The sequence below is a fragment of the Schistocerca cancellata genome, chromosome 7 (assembly GCF_023864275.1).
Source record: "Schistocerca cancellata isolate TAMUIC-IGC-003103 chromosome 7, iqSchCanc2.1, whole genome shotgun sequence".
In the NCBI taxonomy this organism is placed as follows: Eukaryota; Metazoa; Arthropoda; class Insecta; order Orthoptera; family Acrididae; genus Schistocerca; species Schistocerca cancellata.
This window is the reverse complement of record NC_064632.1, coordinates 592,215,480-592,241,269: the sequence shown is the minus strand read 5'-3', so window position 1 is coordinate 592,241,269 and position 25,790 is coordinate 592,215,480. Positions and strand designations below refer to the sequence as shown.

General features: G+C 40.6%; 1 protein-coding gene across 2 annotated transcripts in view; it reads left to right on the top strand.

Annotated features, from left to right (window-relative positions):
• Positions 1-25,790, top strand: part of LOC126091863 (tenascin-X-like) — a 771,043-nt gene that overhangs the window by 472,866 nt on the left and 272,387 nt on the right. For both annotated transcript variants that reach the window (XM_049907142.1, XM_049907141.1), the window contains one exon: positions 14,293-14,417. In XM_049907142.1, coding sequence (XP_049763099.1) covers positions 14,293-14,417 — 125 coding nt within the window. The remainder of the gene's footprint in view (positions 1-14,292; positions 14,418-25,790) is intronic.

Sequence of the window (25,790 nt, the reverse complement as noted above, 5' to 3'; positions counted from 1 at the left end):
GTATGAAATCATGATAACGTGCTCCATTGAGTGTAGATGGAAGAACATGGGGCCCAATCAAGACACCACCAACAATGCCTGCCCAAACGTTCACAGAAAATCTGTGTTGATGACGTGATTGCACAATTCCGTGCGGATTCTTGTCAGCCGACACATGTTGATTGTGAAAATTTACAATTTGATCACATTAGAATGAAGCCTCATCTGTAAAGAGAACATTTGCACTGAAATGAGGATTGACACATTGTTGCATGAACCATTCGCAGAAGTGTACCTGTGGAGGCCAATCAGCTGCTGATAGTGCCTGCACACGCTGTACATGGTACAGAAACAACTGGTTCTCCCATAGCATTGTACAGCAGCAACTTCTCTGATGCTGACATTAGGGTTATCGTCAACTGCACGAAGAATTGCCTCATCCATTGCAGGTGTCCTCATCATTCTAGGTCTTCCCCAGTCGTGAGTCATAGGCTGGAATGTTCCGTGCTCCCTAAGACGTCAATCAATTGCTTTGAACGTCTTTCTGTCGGGACACCTTCATTCTGGAAATCTGTCTCGATACAAACATACCACACACGGCTATTGCCCCGTGCTAATCCATACATCAAATGGGTATTTGCCAACTCCGCATTTGTAAACATTGCACTGACTGCAAAACCACATTCGTGATGAGCACTAACCTGCTGATGCTATGTACTGATGTGCTTGATGCTAATACTGTAGAGCAATGAGTCGCATGTCAACACAAGCACCGAAGTCAACATTACCTTCCTTCAATTGGGCCAACTGGCGGTGAATCGAGGAAGTACAGTACATACTGCGGAAACTAAAATGAGCTCTCACATAGAAATTAAGTGTTTCCGGACACATGTCCACATAACATCTTTTCTGTATTTGTGTGTGAGGAATGTTTCCTGAAATTTTGGCCGAACCTTTTTGTAACACCCTGTATATAGTACGATGTGAGTTAGGGTACCTGTACCAAGGGAGGAAGACCTACAGTTATGTTAAGTTATGGGATTAACTGGAAAATACTGTACATAGGGACACCATCTCAATTGAGATACGTTGATGGGAAAGGAGAAGAAGTTGTATCTCAGGAATGAGGTGAATAGAATATAACATAATTTTATTACCAATGAAATGCTTAAGTTTTGATATTTACTCCAATGCCATGCAGAATAAAAATAAATTAGCCTCTGTTGGAGATGGTAAAGAAAGATAAGTAAATAGGTTAATATTAAAGATATGAAGACTGTCTGAATTTGTTTGGCAGAAATAGATATTTTACCACCTTCATTTTGATAATGGTAGAGAATATTGTAACCTAGCCATCCAAAGTTTTTGTGGTATACTGAATAATATATAAATAGTACCAGTACTTGAATGATGGGATTGAAACCAACAGCTGTATTGTAATTCAATGTTATTTATTGAAAACATGCTATGAGTTTTGACACCAGAAAGTGTCATCTTCTGGCCCTAAGCATAATCTGCCATGAATGTGTGAACTGCAGTGACAAAAACCAACAGAGTTTTCAATTGGAAAGAGTACAACTTATTAACCATGTTATGCGAGCATGTGCAATCAACAAAGTCCATGGGAAGCCAAGGCACAATTGGTCTCAGGGATCAGTCAAAAGAGCAAATCAAGACATTGAAAATACATTATCATTGTTGGTGGGAACAAATAAAATTTCAAAATTGTCTGAAGGATTAACATTTGTGCAAGCAATGAAAAATAGTGTTTAAAATGAAAGGATCGGATGTTCACCATAAGAAGCCATGTTTAGTGTCCCAGTGAAAATGATCATTGGCAGCTCTTTATTCCACATGATTTAATAAAAAAAAATGCAATCACTGGGGAGGATATGGAAACAATGTTGAAAGCACCATGATGACTAACCCACAAGAAAGGGAATATAATGGTCAAGGAAGTGATTTCAGTGAATCAAATATTGGAACAGAAAGAATGCAGGTACAAAGTGGGGCTGCAGCAGTTGAACAAGCAGCAGAAATCCGGGATTTGATGACAGTTAACACCAAGACACTGGCACCAACTGGTGGATGAGATGAGACATTGGCAACTTCCAACAGTGTTAACAAAGTGAAGCAGGTCCAAGAGGCTGCCAAATAAGGTACTCAGATCCAAGCAGAGAAAATGAAAGTAGCATCTTCTAATAAAATACTAAAACATTCAGTTCTACAAAATGTGAAAATTAAAGTACCAAAATGATGCTAAACCAATAACATCAGAGGTGATAAATATTCAGGATATTGAATTTTATCAACTTCGTACCAAAGCTGGCAAAATGAAGTCATTGTGCATTAGGAATCAATTTGCATTGAGCAAGGAAAATTTTATCAGCATTGAAGCAATAGGAAGAGAAAAAAATAGTGTATAGTAACTGGTTGGCAAACCAACTTTGTGCAAATCATCTTACATGTTATGTAGTTCTGAATGCCACAACAGTCAACCTTGTAAACGAAAATTAACATTCACAAAGTAACATTTTGATATAACTAAAACATTTTTCAGTAATTTTAATGTGGAATATTGTTTATTATAATCACACTGGAATCCATGAATATTTAAGCAATGTAATTTTACAATCAGTAAAAACTATTTCAATAATTGCTAAGTGATTTTTTAAACCACCTTCCTAGATGTCAATCTCCACCACTCAGATGGTTCCATAAATATGTCTGTTCATATGAAGTGCACTAACCACTAACAGTACATCTACTTTGACAACTGACACCCATTCCATGTCAAACAGTTTCTTCCTTATGGCCTTAGCCTTGCCTCTCATGAATAACATGTCTGCAGTGGAGAACATGAGTTGTTGAAATATATCAATAACCTTATCAGAAACTTTATTGGCAGTACCCTTTTCAGCTCATCCCTAAACAGATCTCACATGCTATCTCCTCTTCTGGCATCAGTAAACCTGTTAACCAGCCTCCGACCAGCAAACCTCTGATCTCCTAATACCACCCTGGTCTTGAAAAGATCAGCCACATCCTTCACCAGGTCTTTGACTACCTCTTGCCATCCTCGGAAATGAGGGATATCCTACCTAAAACCCTATCCACAGCAACAAAAACAAAGTTCCACATCCCATGTAACCTACAGGATATCCTTGTCCATCCCTAATACACTCCTGGAAATTGAAATAAGAACACCGTGAATTCATTGTCCCAGGAAGGGGAAACTTTATTGACACATTCCTGGGGTCAGATACATCACATGATCACACTGACAGAACCACAGGCACATACACACAGGCAACAGAGCATGCATAATGTCGGCACTAGTACAGTGTATATCCACCTTTCGCAGCAATGCAGGCTGCTATTCTCCCATGGAGACAATCGTAGAGATGCTGGATGTAGTCCTGTGGAACGGCTTGCCATGCCATTTCCACCTGGCGCCTCAGTTGGACCAGCGTTCGTGCTGGACGTGCAGACCGCGTGAGACGACGCTTCATCCAGTCCCAAACATGCTCAATGGGGGACAGATCCGGAGATCTTGCTGGCCAGGGTAGTTGACTTACACCTTCTAGAGCACGTTGGCTGGCACGGGATACATGCGGACGTGCATTGTCCTGTTGGAACAGCAAGTTCCCTTGCCGGTCTAGGAATGGTAGAACGATGGGTTCGATGACGGTTTGGATGTACCGTGCACTATTCAGTGTCCCCTCGACAATCACCAGTGGTGTACGGCCAGTGTAGGAGATCGCTCCCCACACCATGATGCCGGGTGTTGGCCCTGTGTGCCTCGGTCGTATGCAGTCCTGATTGTGGCGCTCACCTGCACGGCGCCAAACACTCATACGACCATCATTGGCACCAAGGCAGAAGCGACTCTCATCGCTGAAGACGACACGTCTCCATTCGTCCCTCCATTCACGCCTGTCGCGACACCACTGGAGGCGGGCTGCACGATGTTGGGGCGTGAGCAGAACACGGCCTAACGGTGTGCGGGACCGTAGCCCAGCTTCATGGAGACGGTTGCGAATGGTCCTCGCCGATACCCCAGGAGCAACAGTGTCCCTAATTTGCTGGGAAGTGGCGGTGCGGTCCCCTACGGCACTGCGTAGGATCCTACGGTCTTGGCGTGCATCCGTGCGTCGCTGCGGTCCGGTCCCAGGTCGACGGGCACGTGCACCTTCCGCCGACCACTGGCGACAACATCGATGTACTGTGGAGACCTCACGCCCCACGTGTTGAGCAATTCGGCGGTACGTCCACCCGGCCTCCCGCATGCCCACTATACGCCCTCGCTCAAAGTCCGTCAATTGCACATACGGTTCACGTCCACGCTGTCGCGGCATGCTACCAGTGTTAAAGACTGCAATGGGTCTCCGTATGCCACGGCAAACTGGCTGACACTGACGGCGGCGGTGCACAAATGCTGCGCAGCTAGCGCCATTCGACGGCCAACACCGCGGTTCCTGGTGTGTCCACTGTGCCGTGCGTGTGATCATTGCTTGTACAGCCCTCTCGCAGTGTCCGGAGCAAGTATGGTGGGTCTGACACACCGGTGTCAATGTATTCTTTTTTCCATTTCCAGGATTGTACAATCCTGCTAACATTTCTGCACCCCATGACTCATCCTCTTGTGGTCGACCCAGGTGAAAGACCTGCCCTATACACCCACCCCCCACAGTCCAGTCAGAGGTATTTCCTACCCTATAAATGACAGGCCCACATGTGAAGACAGCCATGCTACATATCAGTTAAACTACAAATAATGTGCAGCATTCTACATTGGCATGACAAGTAACAAACTGTCAACTCACAAAAATGGCAATCACCAAACTGTGGCAAACCACAAAATTGACGATCCTATTGCTGAACATGCTGCACACCATAACACAAATGATTTCAACAGCTGTTTCACTGCATGAGCCACTCAGATACTTCCTCCCATCACTAGTTTTTCTGAGCTATGCAGGTGAGAAATGTCTCTCTATCATATCCCGTGCTCTCACTATCCCACTGACATAAGCTTCTGCTAACCTGTTTCCCACTGTCTCATCTTATCTTTTCCATTGTCTCTTCTGTCTACAGAACTCCTTCCCCATACAAATTGTGTACTGCCTTCTACCACCACTCTTCCTCTCTCTCCTCCACCCTCCCCCCATGCAGGCATTCTCTCTCCCTCCCCCCCCCCCCCCCGCTCTCCCCCTTTCACACCACCTTTCCCTCTTTCTCCCCTTTTTCACACCTCTCACTATCTATCTTCCCTCCACATCTCCCTCTTCATCTCACTTCCCCTGCCCCCTTCTTCATGCATGCTGTACTCACTGAACCCCTTTTGTCATGTTTTGCGTCCAATGAACCATGCTCTACTCAATGAATTACTTTTGTCTTGTTGTACATCCAATGAATCATGCTTTACTCACTGAATTACTTTTGTCTTGTTGTGAATCCAATGAGTCATCCATTGAAAGATTTTCCCATGCTCTCCTTGCCTCTTGCATCCCTCCCTACCACCTCTCTACATCCATCACACAGGCAACTGCTCTCAATAATTAATAGACAACAATCAGTCTCACCATCAGCACAGGTGTGCTCGTTTGCGTGTATTGGTTGTTGTATGTGTTGTGGATGTGTGTACTTTTGCTAGAGAAAGAGTAAGGGCTCAAAAGTTAGTGCAAATACTGTTTTCTGTAGAGTGTGTCTAAACACCATGCCTCAATCAGCTGTAGATGAGTGGTTGCTTTTTCTTTATTTTACAAATTATTCCACCAAGGAATTTACATTGTTGTTATTGGCCTGTTGGTCTATTTTCTCATTAGTTTTATTTATTTTGATCTTTAATGTGGTATTTAACTGTTCTGTATTAATATTATTAGTGTCCAGTTTAATATTTGTCACAAATAGATCATTTGCAAATGTAACTTTGAACATTTAAGTTAACATTGGTTTGTTCTGTCTATAACTTCCCACTCAACAGTGCTTGATCCTATCTTTGCTTTCAGGCCAGTACCTAATTACCCATTTCATTGTTTAGGTCTTCATTATAGTTACCATGCTTGCTTAGAAAATCATTACTTAAAATCAACCCTGTTCTGCCCCAACACAGAATATATTTTAAGATAGAAAAACAAAACAATGTTCGGGAGTAAGTACAGTTCATCCTACTTCTCTATGCAACAGACTGCATTGTAATATAGACTAAAATGTACCTCCATAACTCAGTGATGCTGTGATATGGTTGCACAAGTGTCTCTTGCACTGCAAATCATTGCCTGGTCACCTGTTGCCCATTGTAATTGGTTACTGCCCACCAAATAAACCATTTTTTGATTTTCTGTTTTGTTGTGTCAAAAAGCCTTGTTTATCTGATACAATACTATAACATTTTAATTGAATGCCATCAGCAAAAAATTTCTTCATAATTATTGGCTTTTAGTGCTTGTATTACCATATGCACATCCTTCCTTCAATCAAAGTCATCAGTCTTTTGACTGGTTTGATGTGGCTCGCCATGAATTCCTCTCCTGTGCCAACCTCTTCATCTCAGAGCAGTACATGAAACCTACACCCTCAGTTATTTGGTGGATGTATTCCAGTCTCTGTCTTCCTGTACAGTTTTTATCCTCTACAACTCTCTCTAGAACCATGTAAGTTATTCCGTGATATCTTAACAGATGTCCTATCATCCTATCACTTCTTCCTGCCACAGTTTTCCATATATTTCTTTCCTCTCCTATTCTGCACAGAACCCCATCATTCCTTACCTTATCAGTCCACCTAATTTTCAATACATGTCTGTAGTACCACATCTCAAATGATTTGATTCTCTTCTGTTCTGGTTTTCTAACAGTCCATGTTTCACTACTGTGCAATGCTTTGTTCCAAACGTACATTATCAGAAATTTCTTCCTGAAATTAAGACCTTGTTTGATACTAGTAGACTTTTCTTAGCCAGGAATGTCCTTTTTGCCAGAGCTGGTCTGATTTTGATGTCTTCCTTGCTCTGTCCATCATTCGTTATTTTGCTACCTAGGTACCAGAATTCCTTAACTTCATATATTGCTGACCATCAACCCTGATGTTAAGTTTCTTATTTCCATCATTGCTTCTTGAATGTATACATTGAACAGTAGGGGTAAAAGACTGCATCCCTGTCTTGCATCCTTTATAATCCAGCACTTTGTCCTTTGTCTTCCATTCTTATTATTCCGTCTTGGCTCTTGTACACATTGTATATTACCCGTCTCTCCCTATAGCTTACTTCTATTTTCCTCAGAATTTCTAACACCTTGTACCATTTGACATTGTCGAATGCTTTTTCCAGGTTGACAGATCCTATGTACTTGTCTTAATTTTTCTTTTGTCTCACTTCCGTTATCAACCACAATGTCAGAACTGCCTTTCTGGTGCCTTTACCTTCCTTAATAAAACTGATCATCATTCTAACACATCTTCAATCTTCTTTTCCTTTATTCTGTATATTATTCTCATCAGTAATTTGGATGCATGGGCTGTAAGCTGATTGTGTGATAATTCTCGCACTTGTCTCCTCTTGCAGTCTTCGCAATTGTGTGGATGATATTTTTCAGAAAGTCAGATGGTATATCACAAGTGTCATGCATTCTACATACCAACATGAATAGTCATTTTGTACCCACTTCCCCCAATGACTTTAGAAATTCTGATAGAATGTTATGTATCCCTTCTGCCTTATTTGATCTTAAGTCTTCCAAAGCTCTTTTAAAATATGATTCTAGTACTACATCCCCTATTATCTCTTGTGTATCAGCTCCTGTTTTTTCTCCTATCACACCAGACAAATTCTGCCCGTCATAGAGGCCTTCAATGTCCTCTTTCGACATATCCACTCTCTCCTCTGTGTTTATCAGTGGAATTCCCATTGCACTCTTAATGATGCCCCTCTTGCTTTTAATTTCACTGAAGGTTGTTTTGACTTTCCTATATTCTGAGTCAGTCCTTCCGACAATCATTTATTTTTCGATTTCTTCACATTTTTCATGCAGCCATTTTATCTTAGCTTTCCTGCTCTTCCAATTTATTTTATTCCTCAGCGACTTGTTTTTCTGTGTTCCTGAGTTTCCCTGAACACATTCATACTTCCTTCTTTTGTTGATCAACTGAAGTATTTCTTCTGTTGCCCATAGTTTCTTCACAGTTACCTTATTTCTACTTCTGTTTTTCTTTTCAAGTTCTGTGATTACTCTTTTTAGATATGTCCATTCCTCTTCAACTGAACAGCCTACAGAGCTATTGCTTATTGCAGTATCTATAACCTTGGAGAACTTAAAATATATTTCTCCATTCATTAGTATGTCCATATTCAACTTCTTTGTATCTTGATTCTTCCTGAGTAGTCTCTTGAACTTCAGCCTACTGTTCCTTGTCAAATTTATTTATTGGTGTAGTTTATTTGTTTTCTATTTCATTTAAAGTTTATGAGATTGTGACAGTGTGAGAGTGTACATACCTGTTCATACAGAGTTTTGCAGTACTGGTTGCAGTGATGTACGATATTAGACGGTGGCCAACACCTATGACAAAAATAGGTTTCCCACTTCAAGTGCCCTACTGCTCTTTGTTACAATAATTTTAAAAATTTGAAATCAAAAGTTTTGTAACTGAGCCTTTAATTAATTTATTTAAGATGTTCAGGTATCATTGACTTTTGGTTGTACTAATACACACTTGGATAATATAGCAATTGAAATTGAGAGCAGGAAAGCAAAAGCACAAATACAGCCCCAATTTACTTCTTCCCCACTGGAAAAATGGGTGATGTATATGTGAATGATGGCATTGAGAAACCGCAAAATTCACATAAATTAAGCATGTCTCATATTCACAAACTGAAACCTGACAAAATTTGGAGCTTAGTAGCTTTCAGTTCAATCATAGTATACCACAGGTCACTGCAACAGAACACTGTGCCCACTGACAGGGTAAGCACAGGCCACATTGGTCTACAAAAAGGATAGCAAAAAGGATCACATAACTAATATAAAATTTATGTTGTGGAATTGTGTAACATACTTTGAGCTTAAACATAATGAGGTAGCTTGATCAGAATGACATCCTCCATGCCAGTCTGTAGGAAATCTGAAAACATTAATCATGTGAAAACCAAATTGGACTTTTTTTATGTGACTTCCAGAAAGCCATGGATCAAGGTAATCAGGAGGATGCAATATTTTTGGACTTCCAAAACACCTGATTCAATGTTATACCAACATATATTAACTTAAGTATTATTACATGGATATCAAGCAAGATTTTTGACTGGGTTGATGGTTTCTTGACAGGGAAGACACAGCCTGTTATCTTGGATGAAGAGGCACTGACACAGGCAGAAGTAACTAAAGGCATGTCCCTAGGAAGTGTGTTTTTACCCTTGTGTTGTAGATTAATGACCTACTGGATGACGTTAACATTTTGGAACACTGCTAGCCTATCAAAAATTCCCGTGCCCATCATTGTACAGATGTGTTTTTTCAGTGTTCCCCTTTCTTTCTTTTGGTTCCTGCTTGCCTATACTTCTCAGTGGAAACTATAGATCAAGTATTAGTCACTAGGTGGAGTGTACATGCTGCAAAATTGTTATATTTCTTTCTTTGAGTAAGTGTTTGCAGCAGTAATTGTTTGCAATGCCAGTTCAGTTGTGTCCACTTGGCAACACATGGTTTGACTGTTGGTGGAATTGTTCGTGAGGTATTTAATTATTTTGAAGAAACCAACATTCATATTAACAGAATCTTCCATCAGTTCTTGGTAGAACAAAAGCAAACTGGTGCTTTTCATTTATTATGAACCAACATTCATTTCTCAGAGCGTGATATAGTGGGGGACTCAGAGGATAACAAAGACTGTGTTCAGAAAATACTGGCGAGTTAAGGTAAGGAATGTTGATAACTAAATACTCAGTATCTTTATTCTGATTTCAATTAAACTATCATTCCATTCACAATTTAGAAGTGATTTTACTTCAAAATATAAATTTGTAGTAGAATGAGAAGAGGAGAGCATCCTATGGTGATACATACCAGTCAAAAGGAGTGATGTGTGTCCCTGTGTCTTCTTACCTCTGAGTGACAGTCTTTATTATTTGCACATCACAATTCATTTTGAGTGACAACACATCCCTTCAACATGGGACAGTGATCACAGCAGCTTCACAAGAGGAAATACTTGCTTGGACATGCAAACAGAAGTTGCAGGAATCACTGGCCTGCTTTCGAAGTGTGTAAAATCCCAAAAGTTATATATGCACGCAGACACACATGAAAACTGCATGTTAAGCTGTTTAAAACAAATGAAATGTTAAGATTCATTCTGTGAATGATCTTGTGCATTAACAGAAATCTTATTGTAATTTGTCCCATGACGTATATCTGAGAAGTTAATTGATGTGTTATTAATTCATATTTGACTTCTTGTGTTACATGATGGAAGTTTAAAAACATTGTGCAGCTTTTTTAACAGCATTGGAAGTGCAGATGGAGCAAGAGTCTGGGGAGAGCCAAAGGGCAATATGGTGGAAAACAAAAAGTAAGAAGAACTATTTAATTATTGCGCATTGTCACCATGCAGCCACACTTATGGCACCCATATAGTGTGTGGATTATGTTTTTGGTGGTAGTGACAAAAAAATTAAACTTTTCAAGAGACCAATATATACTAAAAATGGTGATAAAAGTGGGAAATATTAATCACTAGCCAGAACACCATTCCACATACTGTTCCCTCATTGTTGCCTAGCTCATGGAATCCCCCTAAATGGACTGACCATCAAATTATCCTTCTCTGGCTGTAGCCCCTCCTTCCACAATGACCTCCATCTGTTCAGATACAGCCAGTACTTAAACATGTAAATCAAGCCCAAACCTCCCTGCAATATTTCCCCTCATCACCATCCATGAAGTTCTGCTGCCCTGCAATCCCATATTCCTACATCCCACCTCTAACATTGAAGCTCTTGCCTTCCAAGAAGTAAAGCTGCACACACTTCACCAGTTTTTTAACACCACCAGTTTTTTAACTCTGCAGTCTCTTTGTCTCCTATTCCTGCCATAGACCACCACTATCCATCACCTCTACAGCAGCCTTTAAGCCTCCCCTACATCCCCTTATAGACGACAAACAATGCCTTGTAGACCTACTACATTTATAACATCCTCTGAAACTCTATCCCACCACCATACACAAAGCAGAACACAAACATACCTGTAACACACCCAAGAACAGTTCCTACAAAAGCATTAATCCCACAAAAGTATCAGCTCTTTCCAATGGCATTTCCCTTTGCCCCACTCCAAAACTGTATCATGCAGGACTTATTAAACACCTTCCCTCCTTCTTCTGTTACCTATAGTGGAAGCACTATTTCCCTCCAACCCTACCAGTCACACTCAACCCAAACCTAAAATTGCATCCTTCTTGGTTCAGATCACTTCTCCATCCAACTGTGATCCATCCCCACCGTTACCTAACCACTCCCTGAACCTTGCCTCACCATCATACCCCAAATCCCTCAACATGGAAACCAACCTTACATCCAAAGAAAGAACCACAATCTATCACCTAAAAACTGGTCCCAACCTTATAATCCTACCTGTCAACAAAGACTTCACCACTGTGGTTTTGAACCACATGGATTACCTGGCAGAGGAATTCCACCAGCTGTTACATACATCCACCTACAAACCCTCCCACAGTTATCACATTCCAGAAAAACCAGTAGGATCTCCAGTTCCTCCTCAGATCCCTATGCCCATCCCAGAACCTCTCCCCTGAGCCCTGAGTCTACCTCTCTCCTCACCCCTGCCACTCCCTTCTCTCCTACGTTCTTCATGCTTCCTAAAGTCCAGAAGCCCAACCACCCAGGATGCCCCATTGTGGCCATTTACTGAGCCCCTGCTGAGAGAATCTCTGCTCTCATGGACCCACACCTTCAGTCTATTACTCATAAGCTACCCTCTTATAAAAAAGACATCAACCACTTCTTCCGCTGACTCTCCACAGTTCCTGTTCCTTTACCACATGGCACTCTGCATGTCACTGTTGATGCCACTTCCCTTCTACACTAGAATCCTCAATGATTACCTAGTGCTCAACTGACTCAAAACTTACAAACTCCTTTCTGATCACCCTAACATTATATCTTTATCCACAGTTACATCTCCTTCGAAGGCATCATCTACAAACAAGTATTTGGTACAGCAATGGGTACCTGCATGGCACCATCCTATGCTGACCTATTCATGGGCCATCTAGAGGAATCATTCCTAATCATGCAGAATACTAAACTCCTCGCCTGGTTCAGATTCAGTGATGGCATCTTCTTGATATGAACTGAGACTGAGAATGTCCTATCCACATTCCTCCAGAACCTTAACTCTTTCTATCCCATTCACTTCACCTGGTCCTCCTCAACCCAATGAGCCACCACGTGGACCTCTGCCTCAAGGTCTTTACATCAGTACCACTGCCCATATTAAATGTACCAACCACCAGCAGTATCTCCACTTCTACATTTGTCACCCTTTCCATACCAAGAAGTCCCTTCCGTACTGCCTATCCACCTATAGTTGTTGCATCTGCAGTGATGAACAACCCCTTTCCAAATATACCAAGGGCCTCACCGAAGCCATCACAGATAAAATTATCCTCCCAACCTTGTAGAGAAACAGATCACTCATGCCTTGTCTCTGCAATCACCTACCAGCTCTCCTACACGCACTGTCTGGCCAAGAAGGAGCACTCTCCTCATGACTCAGAACCATCCAGGACTGCATCAATGTTACTCCATTCTCTGATAGGGTTTCAACTATCTCTCGTCATGCCTTGAAATGACAGCTGCCCTACCCACTATCCTTCCCACCCCTTCCAGAGTGGTAGTCTGCTGACCACCAAATGTATGCAATATCCATGTCCATCCTTAGTCCACTGCTGGCCCCCAAACCCTTGCCTCATGGCTTTTATCCCTGTAATATACCAAGATGCAAGAACTTTCCCACACTTCACCTCACCACCACCTGCTACAGTCCGGTCACAGGCATCTCCTATCCCATCAAAGGCAAGGCTACCTGTGAAACCAGTCATGTGAACTACAAACTATGCTACAACCACTGTGCTGCTTTCTACATGGGCATAACAACTAACAAGCTGTCTGTCTGCATGAATGGCCAAGAGACACCTGTGCTTCACTTCAGTGATTGATTCATAGCCTGCGCCATCTGGATCCTTCCTAACAATACAGGCTCTTTTGAATTGCACAGTTGAGAACTCTCCTTGCAATGTATACTAGGTCCTGTAACCCCCCTGGCCTCAGCCATCACTAGCCCCTCTCCTCCACTTACCTTATCCCGTTCCCTGCACAACACAGCCTTGTATTCCACCTATGTACCCATCCTTTTCCCCTTCAATATCTCTCCCTTTCCTTCCCTGTCCCCAAACCTCCAGACTGTATCCACCAGCCCTACTCTGTCACCACCAAGTCCCTGCATGCTCCCACAACCTGCACTACATGTTGTCCCAACCCACACTTCTCTCACGCCTTGCTACCTCATGCCTCCTTCATCACCACCCCCCCCCCCCTCACACACACACACACACACACACACACACACACACACACACACACACACATACACACACACCAGTCTTTCGATTGCTGCTTCCATCATGCACAATTACAAATTGTGGCCACAGCAGCCAGAGAGTAGTCATAAGTTATGCTTAAATGAATGCATGTGCTTTCTACTTCAGGAGAAGGCCTTTTGGCCAAAAGTTAAAATGTACAGTAACCTGTCTTTTTCCCTTTCTGTGGCTCAACGTCTTGTAGAGATATGTGAGTAGCGATCTATCTTTTTCATAATGCTGAAATAACATGAATATATTGAAATCAGGCTAATATAAATCCATTGAAATACCAAATTGTTATACGTGCTCAGCACTACTGGAAACTGTGATATTCCACGTATAGAAAAAGTTGCAGATTTGTATAGTCTTTCATAACTTGCATTAATGGTCACTGATGGGTGTGTCATATAATTTCATAAAAAGGGAACCTCTTCAACATAATATCTATGTTATCACTGCATTTATCATTTTGTAATATATTGTGTCATGTTAACATGGCATCATCAAGGCAGCAAGACATCCTTGTTGCTGACAATGTCTGTCACACTATGCAGTGCAATTAGTCTAATGTTAATACTTCATTTGGTATGCTTATGTAGTTCTGAAACAAGACAACCATGTAATAATTTGGCAACCCATTGTTTTCAGCATACAGAATACTGAAGAGTGCACCAGAAATTCGAGAAACTGGTTACAGACATTTAAAATTTAGAACCTTATTGCAGAATCAATCTGGACAAGGTCAACCAAAGTTTTATGAAGTGCAGTACAAAGTAAGTTCAAATATTACAGAGGACAACAAATATAAATACTTGAAAGTTATGAAAAGTATATTCAAAATGCATTATCCTGCACTAATTTGATTTGACTTGAGAACTTTATCATTTAATAAAAGTTGAACAGTTATGCAGTGAACAATGTCTTTCTGATAATGATGGACATAATCTGAAAACATAATGTTGTACTTTATCAGTCTTGGCCCTGATACAAAACAGTACTGGTTGATTGTCATTGTTAAGATGTAAATAGTGTTTATTTTTTAAATATTACAGTGATCAACCAGAAATGTGATGCACATTCTTCTAAATACTTACCTCTCCAGTGGTTTGCTACACAGTGTCTCAAGACTCTGAATGTTTTAAATTGTTTCAGTTTTTTATATCTCGTTCATTGTTAAGATCAAAGCTAAGAATGGTAGGAATGTGCTATACTAGTGCATGGAATGGATCCTGTCTTACTTGGAATTGCAATAAATACCCATAACCCCTTCACAAGAATGATGATGTTGCCACATGCTTCATGAATAGGAGCTACAAGTTGTTACACATGCTCAGCACTATCAGAAATGGTGATGTAGCACATATATAAATAGTTAAAATATGTATAGTCTTTCATAACTTACATTAATGATGACTGATTGGCATGTGTCATATAATGTCATGAACAGGCAACCTATACAACATAATATCTACACTCCTGGAAATGGAAAAAAGAACACATTGACACCGGTGTGTCAGACCCACCATACTTGCTCCGGACACTGCGAGAGGGCTGTACAAGCAATGATCACACGCACGGCACAGCGGACACACCAGGAACCGCGGTGTTGGCCGTCAAATGGCGCTAGCTGCGTAGCATTTGTGCACCGCCGCCGTCAGTGTCAGCCAGTTTGCCGTGGCATACGGAGCTCCATCGCAGTCTTTAACACTGGTAGCATGCCGCGACAGCGTGGACATGAACCGTATGTGCAGTTGACGGACTTTGAGCGAGGGCGTATAGTGGGCATGCGGCAGGCCGGGTGGACGTACCGCCGAATTGCTCAACACGTGGGGCGTGAGGTCTCCACAGTACATCGATGTTGTCGCCAGTGGTCGGCGGAAGGTGCACGTGCCCGTCGACCTGGGACCGGACCGCAGCGACGCACGGATGCACGCCAAGACCGTAGGATCCTACGCAGTGCCGTAGGGGACCGCACCGCCACTTCCCAGCAAATTAGGGACACTGTTGCTCCTGGGGTATCGGCGAGGACCATTCGCAACCGTCTCCGTGAAGCTGGGCTACGGTCCCGCACACCGTTAGGCTGTCTTCCGCTCACGCCCCAACATCGTGCAGCCCGCCTCCAGTGGTGTCGCGACAGGCGTGAATGGAGGGACGAATGGAGACGTGTCGTCTTCAGCGATGAGAGTCGCTTCTGCCTTGGTGCCAATGATGGTCGTATGCGTGTTTGGCGCCGTGCAGGTGAGCGCCACAATCAGGACTGCATACGACCGAGGCACACAGGGCCAACACCCGGCATCATGGTGTGGGGAGCGATCTCCTACACTGGCCGTACACCACTGGTGATCGTCGAGGGGACACTGAATGGTGCACGGTACATCCAAACCGTCATCGAACCCATCGTTCTACCATTCCTAGACCGGCAAGGGAACTTGCTGTTCCAACAGGACAATGCACGTCCGCATGTATCCCGTGCCACCCAACGTGCTCTAGAAGGTGTAAGTCAACTACCCTGGCCAGCAAGATCTCCGGATCTGTCCACCATTGAGCATGTTTGGGACTGGATGAAGCGTCGTCTCACGCGGTCTGCACGTCCAGCACGAACGCTGGTCCAACTGAGGCGCCAGGTGGAAATGGCATGGCAAGCCGTTCCACAGGACTACATCCAGCATCTCTACGATCGTCTCCATGGGAGAACAGCAGCCTGCATTGCTGCGAAAGGTGGATATACACTGTACTAGTGCCGACATTGTGCATGCTCTGTTGCCTGTGTGTATGTGCCTGTGGTTCTGTCAGTGTGATCATGTGATGTATCTGACCCCAGGAATGTGTCAATAAAGTTTCCCCTTCCTGGGACAATGAATTCACGGTGTTCTTATTTCAATTTCCAGGAGTGTATATTATGACTACATTTCAAACAATGGAAAATCCGAGATGGAATGTACATCCTACATTCCCATAACCCGCCTGGCCTCAACCTTCGATAGTCACTGTCCTTACCCATCCAACCCTCTTCCTGTTCCCATTCCAGCACTACACACCCGTCATTTCACCGCCACACCCAGTCTTTTAATTTCTTTTTATTTCTCTTCTTTCCACTACTGACCCCTTCCCCCCTCCACACCTTCTCTCCTGCCCTCTGTCTAAACTGTAACACTTCACTGTCCACCACTCCCACCATACTATCCCTCCCCCTCCCCACCCCAGCCTCCTCCTTACCCTCACACAGTCGCCACTCCCATCATGCACTGGTGCTGCTGCTCTCAGTGTAGTTTCAGCTCTCGGAGACTGCAGATGTGTGTGCAAGTTGTGTTTCCTTGAGTGTTTGAGTGTGTGTGTGCATGTGTGTATGTGTGTCTACTGCTGACAAAGGCCTAAATGGCCTAAAGCTATGATTGTGTGAATCTTTTTATTGTGCCTATCGCGACTCAGCATCTCCGTTATATTATGACTACATTTATCATTTTCTAATATATTGTTTCATTATTACTGTGTATAGAAAACATATCTATAATAAAGTACAGCTTCATGCCCTAAAACTATCAAAAGGGGTTTATAAACCTGCTACAGGTTTCCTTTGTGAATCTGATACTTTAAATTTAGTTGCATTATAAACACTATCTCATTCACATTTTGTATGTGTTTCTTTCTGTCAGACACTCTTTTAAGCTATTTTGAAAGTGCTTAATTCCTTTTATTTCCTTTTTTGACCTTGTTACCTCTTTAAAACTTCTTCTGCTTGCTTTGCCTTGTATGCTATTTGTTAGGTTATGGGTTTCCTAACTTATGTAGTAATATTCCCATTTTCAAATGTTGTGTTAGCTTCAAGATTAAACATCATCTAATAGTTTAGTGGTAATTTCTATCATGTTTTCATGCCTGTCAATCATTTAATGCCTCAGCTATATGGGTAATGGTTCCATGAAAGTATCAGTGTTTTCAATGTTGTTTGTGAGTGTGTGAATTAATACTCTTTGAAGGTCATCACTTGCCTAATGTTATAAAGTTCTTTGGTTTAGTGCATTGAGTGGTGGTGGTGTTGTGTTGTGCTTTGATGGTTTTATGTATTTGTCCATGTTTCATTTTAAAGTGGAATTTGGTGTTTTATCTACATGTTAGGTGACATGGGTGACTGGTGAAGTCTTTGTGAAGTGTGACAGTTGTAGCTGATTTTGACAAGAACTTGATGTTATAGAAGTGCAAAAGATGTGACTGACCATGGCTGTTGAAAGACAGCATATTGAAAAACTGACTGTGAAGAAAATTAGAAAACCACAATGAGAACTATTTTATAGTGTGGTGAAACCTGTGACACTGTAAAAGTTGAGCTGATTAATCCATAAGAATGTGTTCAAAACAACAAAACTGATCTTGATAAATGGACAAGGGCCATTACAAATGCTTGAAAATATGTAATTCTATTGGCAAGCCTTTACTTCTTGTTGGGGAAAGCAGGACTGCCAAAGATATTTTAGATACACTGCATAATATTTACGATGTTCACTCAGCTAAAAGTATTGATTTGCTTAGAACCAAATTCATAACACTGTGTCGGAAGGATTTGGTGGTACATAAGGCCATGTAGCCAAATTTGCTGAAACAGGAACTCTACATTCTTTGTTAGACAAGCTGATCAATGACAGTGACCTTTGAGCCCAATTTTTGCAAACTGTCCACAAAAAGTTCAGTTATATTTACATTGTGAGGTCCGAGTTACTCCTGGTGCATACAATGTACAAGTAGTGTATAGGAATGCAGCCAGGTGGAAATTTTGACAACTGCCAATGTTTGGACAGGTGCACACCCTATCATTTTCAAGACAAAACTGCAGCAAGGGAATGATGTGCAAAGGAATTTAAAAACTCAATTTACAGTGCAATTCCGGAATGATAACGCATCCATCCACCCACCCACCCATCCATCCATCTACCCACACACACACATGACAGACATCATAATTGCACTGCAAACAAAGGTTTTCAATTTCCTTGGACAGCACGTACTTCTTGAAATATTACCTTGAAAATAACAGGGTGTGAACCTGTCAAAATATCAGCAGCTGCCAACAAAGTCCCCCGACCGCATTCTCATATGTTATTTGAACGTATTTATATTGCAAGGCATAATTTACCTGCTGAAGAAAAAACATGGAATAAGTTACAAAAACAGTGTTTACATTGTGGACTGAAAATAACAGATTGTGACAATGAAAACATTGATGCAACAGTGATGTTTAAAATAAAATTTAACAAACAGTGACAAAGGTGCACTCAAACGTCAAATGAAGCAGATATATCAAAAATATTGCGTTATGAAAGGAATGAAGGTAGAAAGTGCTTTTCATGTGCCAAAGTATGTCATTTATCAAAACAATGTGAAACAGATTTGGTATGTTTTATATGGAAGAAAACAGGGTAGCAATCATATGAATGTACATTTGTAGAGAAAAGAAAAGTCTGTGATATGTTTTCAGTTAGTGTAGTGTTATTGGAAAGTTCAAGAAGTTATAGTAAATTCTTAAAAAAACTTAGAAGACAGCTTTTCTTTTTGAGGTGCAAAAATTTTTCTGTAGATTTAAACGCCGCGGTTGCCGAGCGGTTCTAGGCGCTTCAGTCCAGAACCGCACGACTGCTATGGTCACAGGTTCAAATCCTGCCTTGAGCATGGATTTGTGTGATGTCCTTAGGTTAGTTAGGTTTAAGTAGTTCTGAGTTCTAGGGGACTGATGACCTCAGATGTTAAGTCCCATAGTGCTCAGAGCCACTTGAACCATTTGTAGAGTTAAACAAACTGGACTGTGAGGTGTGATACACTGATGAGGAGTGATACACTGACAGTGGTATGACACATCATATAACAAATCAATGTGGTTGGTACACTTTGTAAGAGCCATTTGAAACTCCACAAAAGATGGGTAGTGCAAGAAATGGTGTATAAGTTGAAGCATTTTGTACAGGTCTAATTGATGTACAGGTATTCAGTGGACAGAGCGATTATTTTAAGAGGTTTAATTTTGCCCAGATGGATCTTGTAACTTACTTTCTGTTAAGCAAGCTACATAAAAAGGAATAAATTAAATATATTAAATTGGTACAAATCTGGGTATTTTTAAAAAACAATATTGAATTTGCTGTTGCTGCATCCAGTGACAAAAATATGCTTTATCATTTGACTGTGAAGGTTGTTAATCAACCTCACAGTGATGGCATGAAAAATGGATCTTCAAAATAAATACTATGTGTATCAGTTTTTGAAGGATTGTGGTATGGAGACAATTGATAGCAGCCTTATGAGGGGTGCATTAATGGCAAACAGCATTGGCTAGTGTTTGGTGAAAGAGTGCGGAAACCAATTACTCAAGAGACTAAATGGTCATTGATATGCCAGATCTAGCTGAAATGGGAAAAGTTATAAAACTTAAGATGAAGATGATGATTTTGAAGAGTAGAGTCAATTTTATTGTATGAACAAAGATATAATTATAAATGACAAAAGAGTTAGCAACCATTTTTTATGATACAGAGTGACAACATGAGAGCAACTTGATAGTGTGAAATGAAGGCAAAGGAAGCCATAATTTGTATGGCTGGCAAATGTTAAACATACCATCATAATTATAAAGAAACACTGCAATCAGAAAATTCTGAAGAGTGGAAGAAAGCAGTGGAGGAAGAATGCTGAAATGAAAAATCTTAGAATTAGTTTACAAAACTACAACAAAGAAGGCTATAGCAAATCGAAGGTATCTATTACAAAATTAAATGCCAGTAATGAAGTGCTTCAGTATAAGGCTCAGCTGGTGGCAAAAGGAATGTTTTGGGATAGATTATATGTTTAGCCCTGAGCAAGATTTGAGATGATGAGAGCCCTTTTGAGTAATGCAATGCTACATGATTGGTGTATGACACAATTTGATGTGAAGACAGCATTTCTCAGTGATATTTTGAAGGAAGAAATGTACATCTATCAATCAAAGGAATTTGGTGATGGTACAGTATGTACATGTCAAATACTGAAGGCTCTGTACAGTTTAATGTAAGCCTCAAAATGCTGGTATGAATGTCTTTTTAATTTGTTATTAATGTAATTTATCAGAAAGCTGCTCAGATCCATGTATATTCTATAGTGAAAATGTGGTACTGGTGTTTCATATTGATGGTGGAATTGGCTACATCTATGACCTCTATTGTGCAGCAAATTGAACAGTCGGGTAAATATTTTCAAATAATTGTAGAAAAGCTTGATTATGTCCTGGACTTACCCATCAAGAAATTTGGCAACTGTAGTCAAATAAATCCATTTTCATATGTGAAGAGAAGAGAATTTTTGAGAAATTTTGGATTATGGATGCAAAACCATTACCTTTACCAGTTTTACCAGGATGGATACTGAATGGCATAAAGTTTGCGAAGGCTGAAGACTTTGATATTGATCCTTATAGTGTGCTGATCATGGTGCGCGCATAGGCACAAGATGATTGATAAGTGGTGTTCTACTCAGATCTCACAGAATGCCAATTTTGTGGAAAAGTAAATTACAGCTGGTTCTACAATGGAGCAAAAATATGTGGCTTGTGCAGTTGCAAAGTTACAGATGACATGAAGGAGCTTGTTGGTATTGTGTCTACTTCAACACATATGTAAGACATTGCAGGAGAGTGTGAAAATACCAGCATCTTCAATGTTGTGTGTGTGTGAGTGTGTGTGTGTGTTAATAATCTTTGAAGGTTGTTACTTGTCATTACACACACACACACACACACACACAAAAAAAAAAAAAAAAAAAAAAAAAAAAAAAAAAAAAAAAAAAAAAAAAAAAAAAAAAAACATGGCATGGACTTGACTAATGTCTGAAGTAGTGCTGGAAGGAACTGACACCATGAATCCTGCAAGGCTGTCTATAAATCCATATGAGTATAAGGGGGTGGATGTCTCGTCTGAACACCAAGTTGCAAGGCATCCCAGATATGCACAATAATGTTAATGTCTGGAAAGTTTGGGGGCCAGTGGAAGTGTATTAATTCATATCATTCCAACTGCACATGCCCCACACCATTACACAGCCTCCACTATTACAGTCTCCTACTGACATGCAGGGTCCATGGATTCATGACATTGTCGCCATACCTATACACATCCATCCGCTCAATACAATTGGAAATTAGACTCGTCTGACCACGCAACAGGTTTCCAGTCATCAACAGTCCAGTGTGAATGTTGACAGTCACAGGCAAGGTGTAAAGCTTTGTGTTGTGCAGTCATCAAGGGTACGCAAGTTGACCTTCAGCTCTGAAAGCCCATATTAATGATGTTTCATTGAATGGTTCGCACGCTGACACTTGTTGATGGCTTGGCATTAAAATCTGCAGTAGTTTGCAGAAGGGTTGCACTTCCACCACATTGAACAATTCTCTTCAGTCATTGTTGGTCCTGTTCGTGCAGGATCTTTTTCTGGCCATAGTGATGTCAGAGATTTGATGTTTTACCATATTCCTGAAATTCGTGGTATACTCGTGAAATGGTCGTACAGGAAAATCCCCACCTCATCGCTACCTCGGAGATGCTGTGTCCCATTGCTCATGTGCCGACTATAACACCACATTCAAATTCACTTAAATCTTGATAACCTGCCGTTGTAGCAAAAGTAACCAATCTAACAACTGCGCCAGACAGTTATTGTGCTCTGTAGGCATTGCCAGGCACAGTGCCATATTCTGCTTGTTTTCATATCTCTGTATGTGAATACACAAGCCTATACCAGCTTCTTTGGTGCGTCATTGTGGAAATTTCTTTGGTGTCATTGACTGAGAATTATGGTTCTTATGCTTTGGTGATTTGGTGTTCTTCTAGTATTTTGGTACTGCTGCGGTACACTTTGATTTCCAGTATATTTTGATTTGAAATGGTGTTTGGTGTTTTATCAATGGTTACCTTTACTTTCACAGTTATATTTGTGTTTTATGGAGACATTTCATTATCATAATAGACACAGATTTATACAACAAATAGATGACATCCTGGAAAAACAGGGTGTATACGGGAGATCTGGGAAAAACCTGGTTTTTTCATCCGGGAGAAAACCGGGAAAAACCTGGGAATTATTTTAGTTTTCAGTTATTGTTTTTTTAATTTTGACTGGTAAGAACCAATACTCTACCAAAGGATATTACTGTATCCCACTACTGCAGAATAATACTTCAGCAATAAAACATAAACAAGAGAAAAAAAAAAAAAAACGAAAATAACTTGAATTGCAAAGGAAATGCAGCAATGGCACACAGTGCTCATGCAAGCATCTGCCAACAGCAAAATGTATCAAAGGCTCTAGGAAGACTATGCAATGCTTCATAACAACAAATTGCCTCCGATGAGCGTGAAGTCACAACTGTTTACATTTGATTCGTTTTAGCAGTTACGAACAGGCTCATGTGCATGCGCAGTTGAGTCACGTTTGAATGGTAGATTGTCCCCGCTTCTGGCTACAGCAATGTGGCTGTTGGCCGTGCAAGCAATCACAGCAAGCATCTAGATGCTACTGGGACAAGGGGGCACCAAATTCATATTCTTAATGAAAAGAACTTGTTTCACAAACCACCTAGCATCCAGCTCACATTGGTCTATCTATTATTCATATGATTTTGAAATGCATTCCGGTAGGTTTTTGAACATTTTTGATTTCTAAATGAATCATAATTTGATTTTTGAATGCGTGCATTTTGTACATGATATCTGTCAGGAGAAACCTCAATGCATTTAGAAATAAACTTTCTGCAGTCAAAACGGAATGGGGCTATACAAACTGAGTGGAGTAAAGCCGAACAGATGAATGCCAATCACTGAGTATGTGGTTGATGGGTTTGCGAATGATCAGCATTGTTATAATTACTAGTGAAATCCATAATTCAGACTACCAGAATGGAAATAAACCACTAACAGGAATAACAGGTGAGAAAGATTATGTATTATCTTCTCAGTGTATCCAAGAAAATCAAATTTTGACAGAAATTTTTTTGTGAGATCGCTACACTAGTAAGGACCATTTGTACAGTCCCCGGCTACCAGCCACTTAAGTTCTATTCTGGAAGTAATGCAGAAAACGTGTTGTGCGAACATGTAACAACGCCTAACCGGAGAATAATCGCAGGATTCTGGCAGGGTTAGTAAAGTTAATCAGCGAACAAATTTTGACAATGGCAGGAATAGCTGCAGAATTGGTGATGACAAGACTGTTTGTTAGAACAAGGAAAGAGAAGAGATGTGGACATCACACAAATTATGTAAGAATAAGATGATTCCAAATTTATATAAATTTTGTAATACTACTTTTCGATATTGTGCTTGACAAACTGGAGCGTATGAATGAAATGTGAAACTGTTTCCTGACGTAAAGCTTTTTGCTTGTAGTAGGCCTAATAGGCTTTTGATATTGGTACTTCGTGAATTATACTCTGTCGTGTTATAAAAATGACCATTTGTGCCAAAACAGTCTCGTTCACTTGGTGTGTGTTACAAAATTGCTGCAATAGGAGATATGCCAATTTTATTTTATCTAGCAGGCAGTGACAAAATATACGTAATCAGATCGAGAAACCACACCAGTCTTGGGTATTACTTGTGTTAACAGCTCTTTCAGTATTAGATAATGACATTTCGATTTTTCATGTAGCAAAACGTTTGATGATCTTTGATGAGGTAATAGATTCTTTCGCAGAAAGGAAAGCACACCATGTAAATCTGTATTAAGATTGTGGAGGAAAAAATGCTAGGAGCTAAGGGTTGAAGAAATGTGTACTTTCTTGCTTGTGTCTTGTCTTTATTGGTTTTATGTATCCTGTATTTCATTTTATGTCACACAAAACAGCAAGTTATTAGCTAATGGGCAATAAAGAGTGCAAATATTTTCAGAAGAGTTCTTGTTCTCCTGATCACAAATAATCCCATCTGCTATTAATTCCAAGATATTTAAAAAAGGAGGCACAGGGTGGCAAACAGACCGACTGGAAGCAGGAGAGGCACTCCAGGACATTTCAATGTCCACTGTCAGGCGTAGGTTTGATGGCATCTATTACAATATATACACGTTTCAATTTCACAGAGCGTAATACAGTGACGTGCTATAAAAGAATGCTGTATGGAGAGGCATGGCATTGCACTTTGGCACACTTAAGACCAAATTAACATGTGTTACATTTCCTCAATCACATATGTTTTATGTTTCAAACTTTTCAGAAAGATGTGCGCTACAAGATGAATATATTTTTGGAAATTCGATTGTTGTTAGTACTGACCCAGTTCACAAATATCGTAGATCCAGGGCTGATGCACAGAGCAGTCTTAGTTACAGTGGGTAGTCTCAATGTGACCCGTGTTTACACTAAGGAGCTATAAAGTGAATTAAAATACATTCACATAATTCCAGAAGGCTAAAATATGTTATTAATTTCAGATTTTATTTTTTTTTCCACTTTTCTGACAGTCAAGTATTAATTGCCTTGCAGAACAATGAAGTTATTTTTGTCTGTTTGCTAAAGAAATTTGACTTTTATTAACCTTTTCCACAGAGGCAGTCAATATATTTGAAACGAAATGTTTAATTCCAGTGTACTGGCTAGTTTCAACTGTTCGCTGCATTTCAAGTGCACATTTTCATCTTCTGGCACATATGTCATAATAAAGAACCAAACATGATGTAATACAGTACTGGTGCTCCAAGAAAATCTACATCCCGAAAACCACACTGACAAGCTTAATATCAGGTTGAGGTCTACTTCATTGGGAATCTGTACATATGAATGTGCACTTTAAGTATGCACTTTAAATGTGCACATTTTAGTATGATTCACTAAATTCTGATGCTCTTGGAGTATCTTCTATGTCTTGTTTCTTTTATGACATAATGTATGATCTTTTAATGTTTTACATGTATGTGCATACAGGCTCCCTAAGTCACGGTAGCTGCGCCAGCGTGGTGCCCCCTGTTATCTGCGCTCTCTGGCAGCTGCTGAAACGAACCAATTTTAACAGGTTGAGGGAAAATATTGTGAATGGTGATTTGAAAAGCATTACTTTCAAAAATATCCTTTTATGTAAGTTGAACTATGTGCAAGAGTGTACCATGAATTTCTTAAATCAGAGAGCGTTTGACTCTCA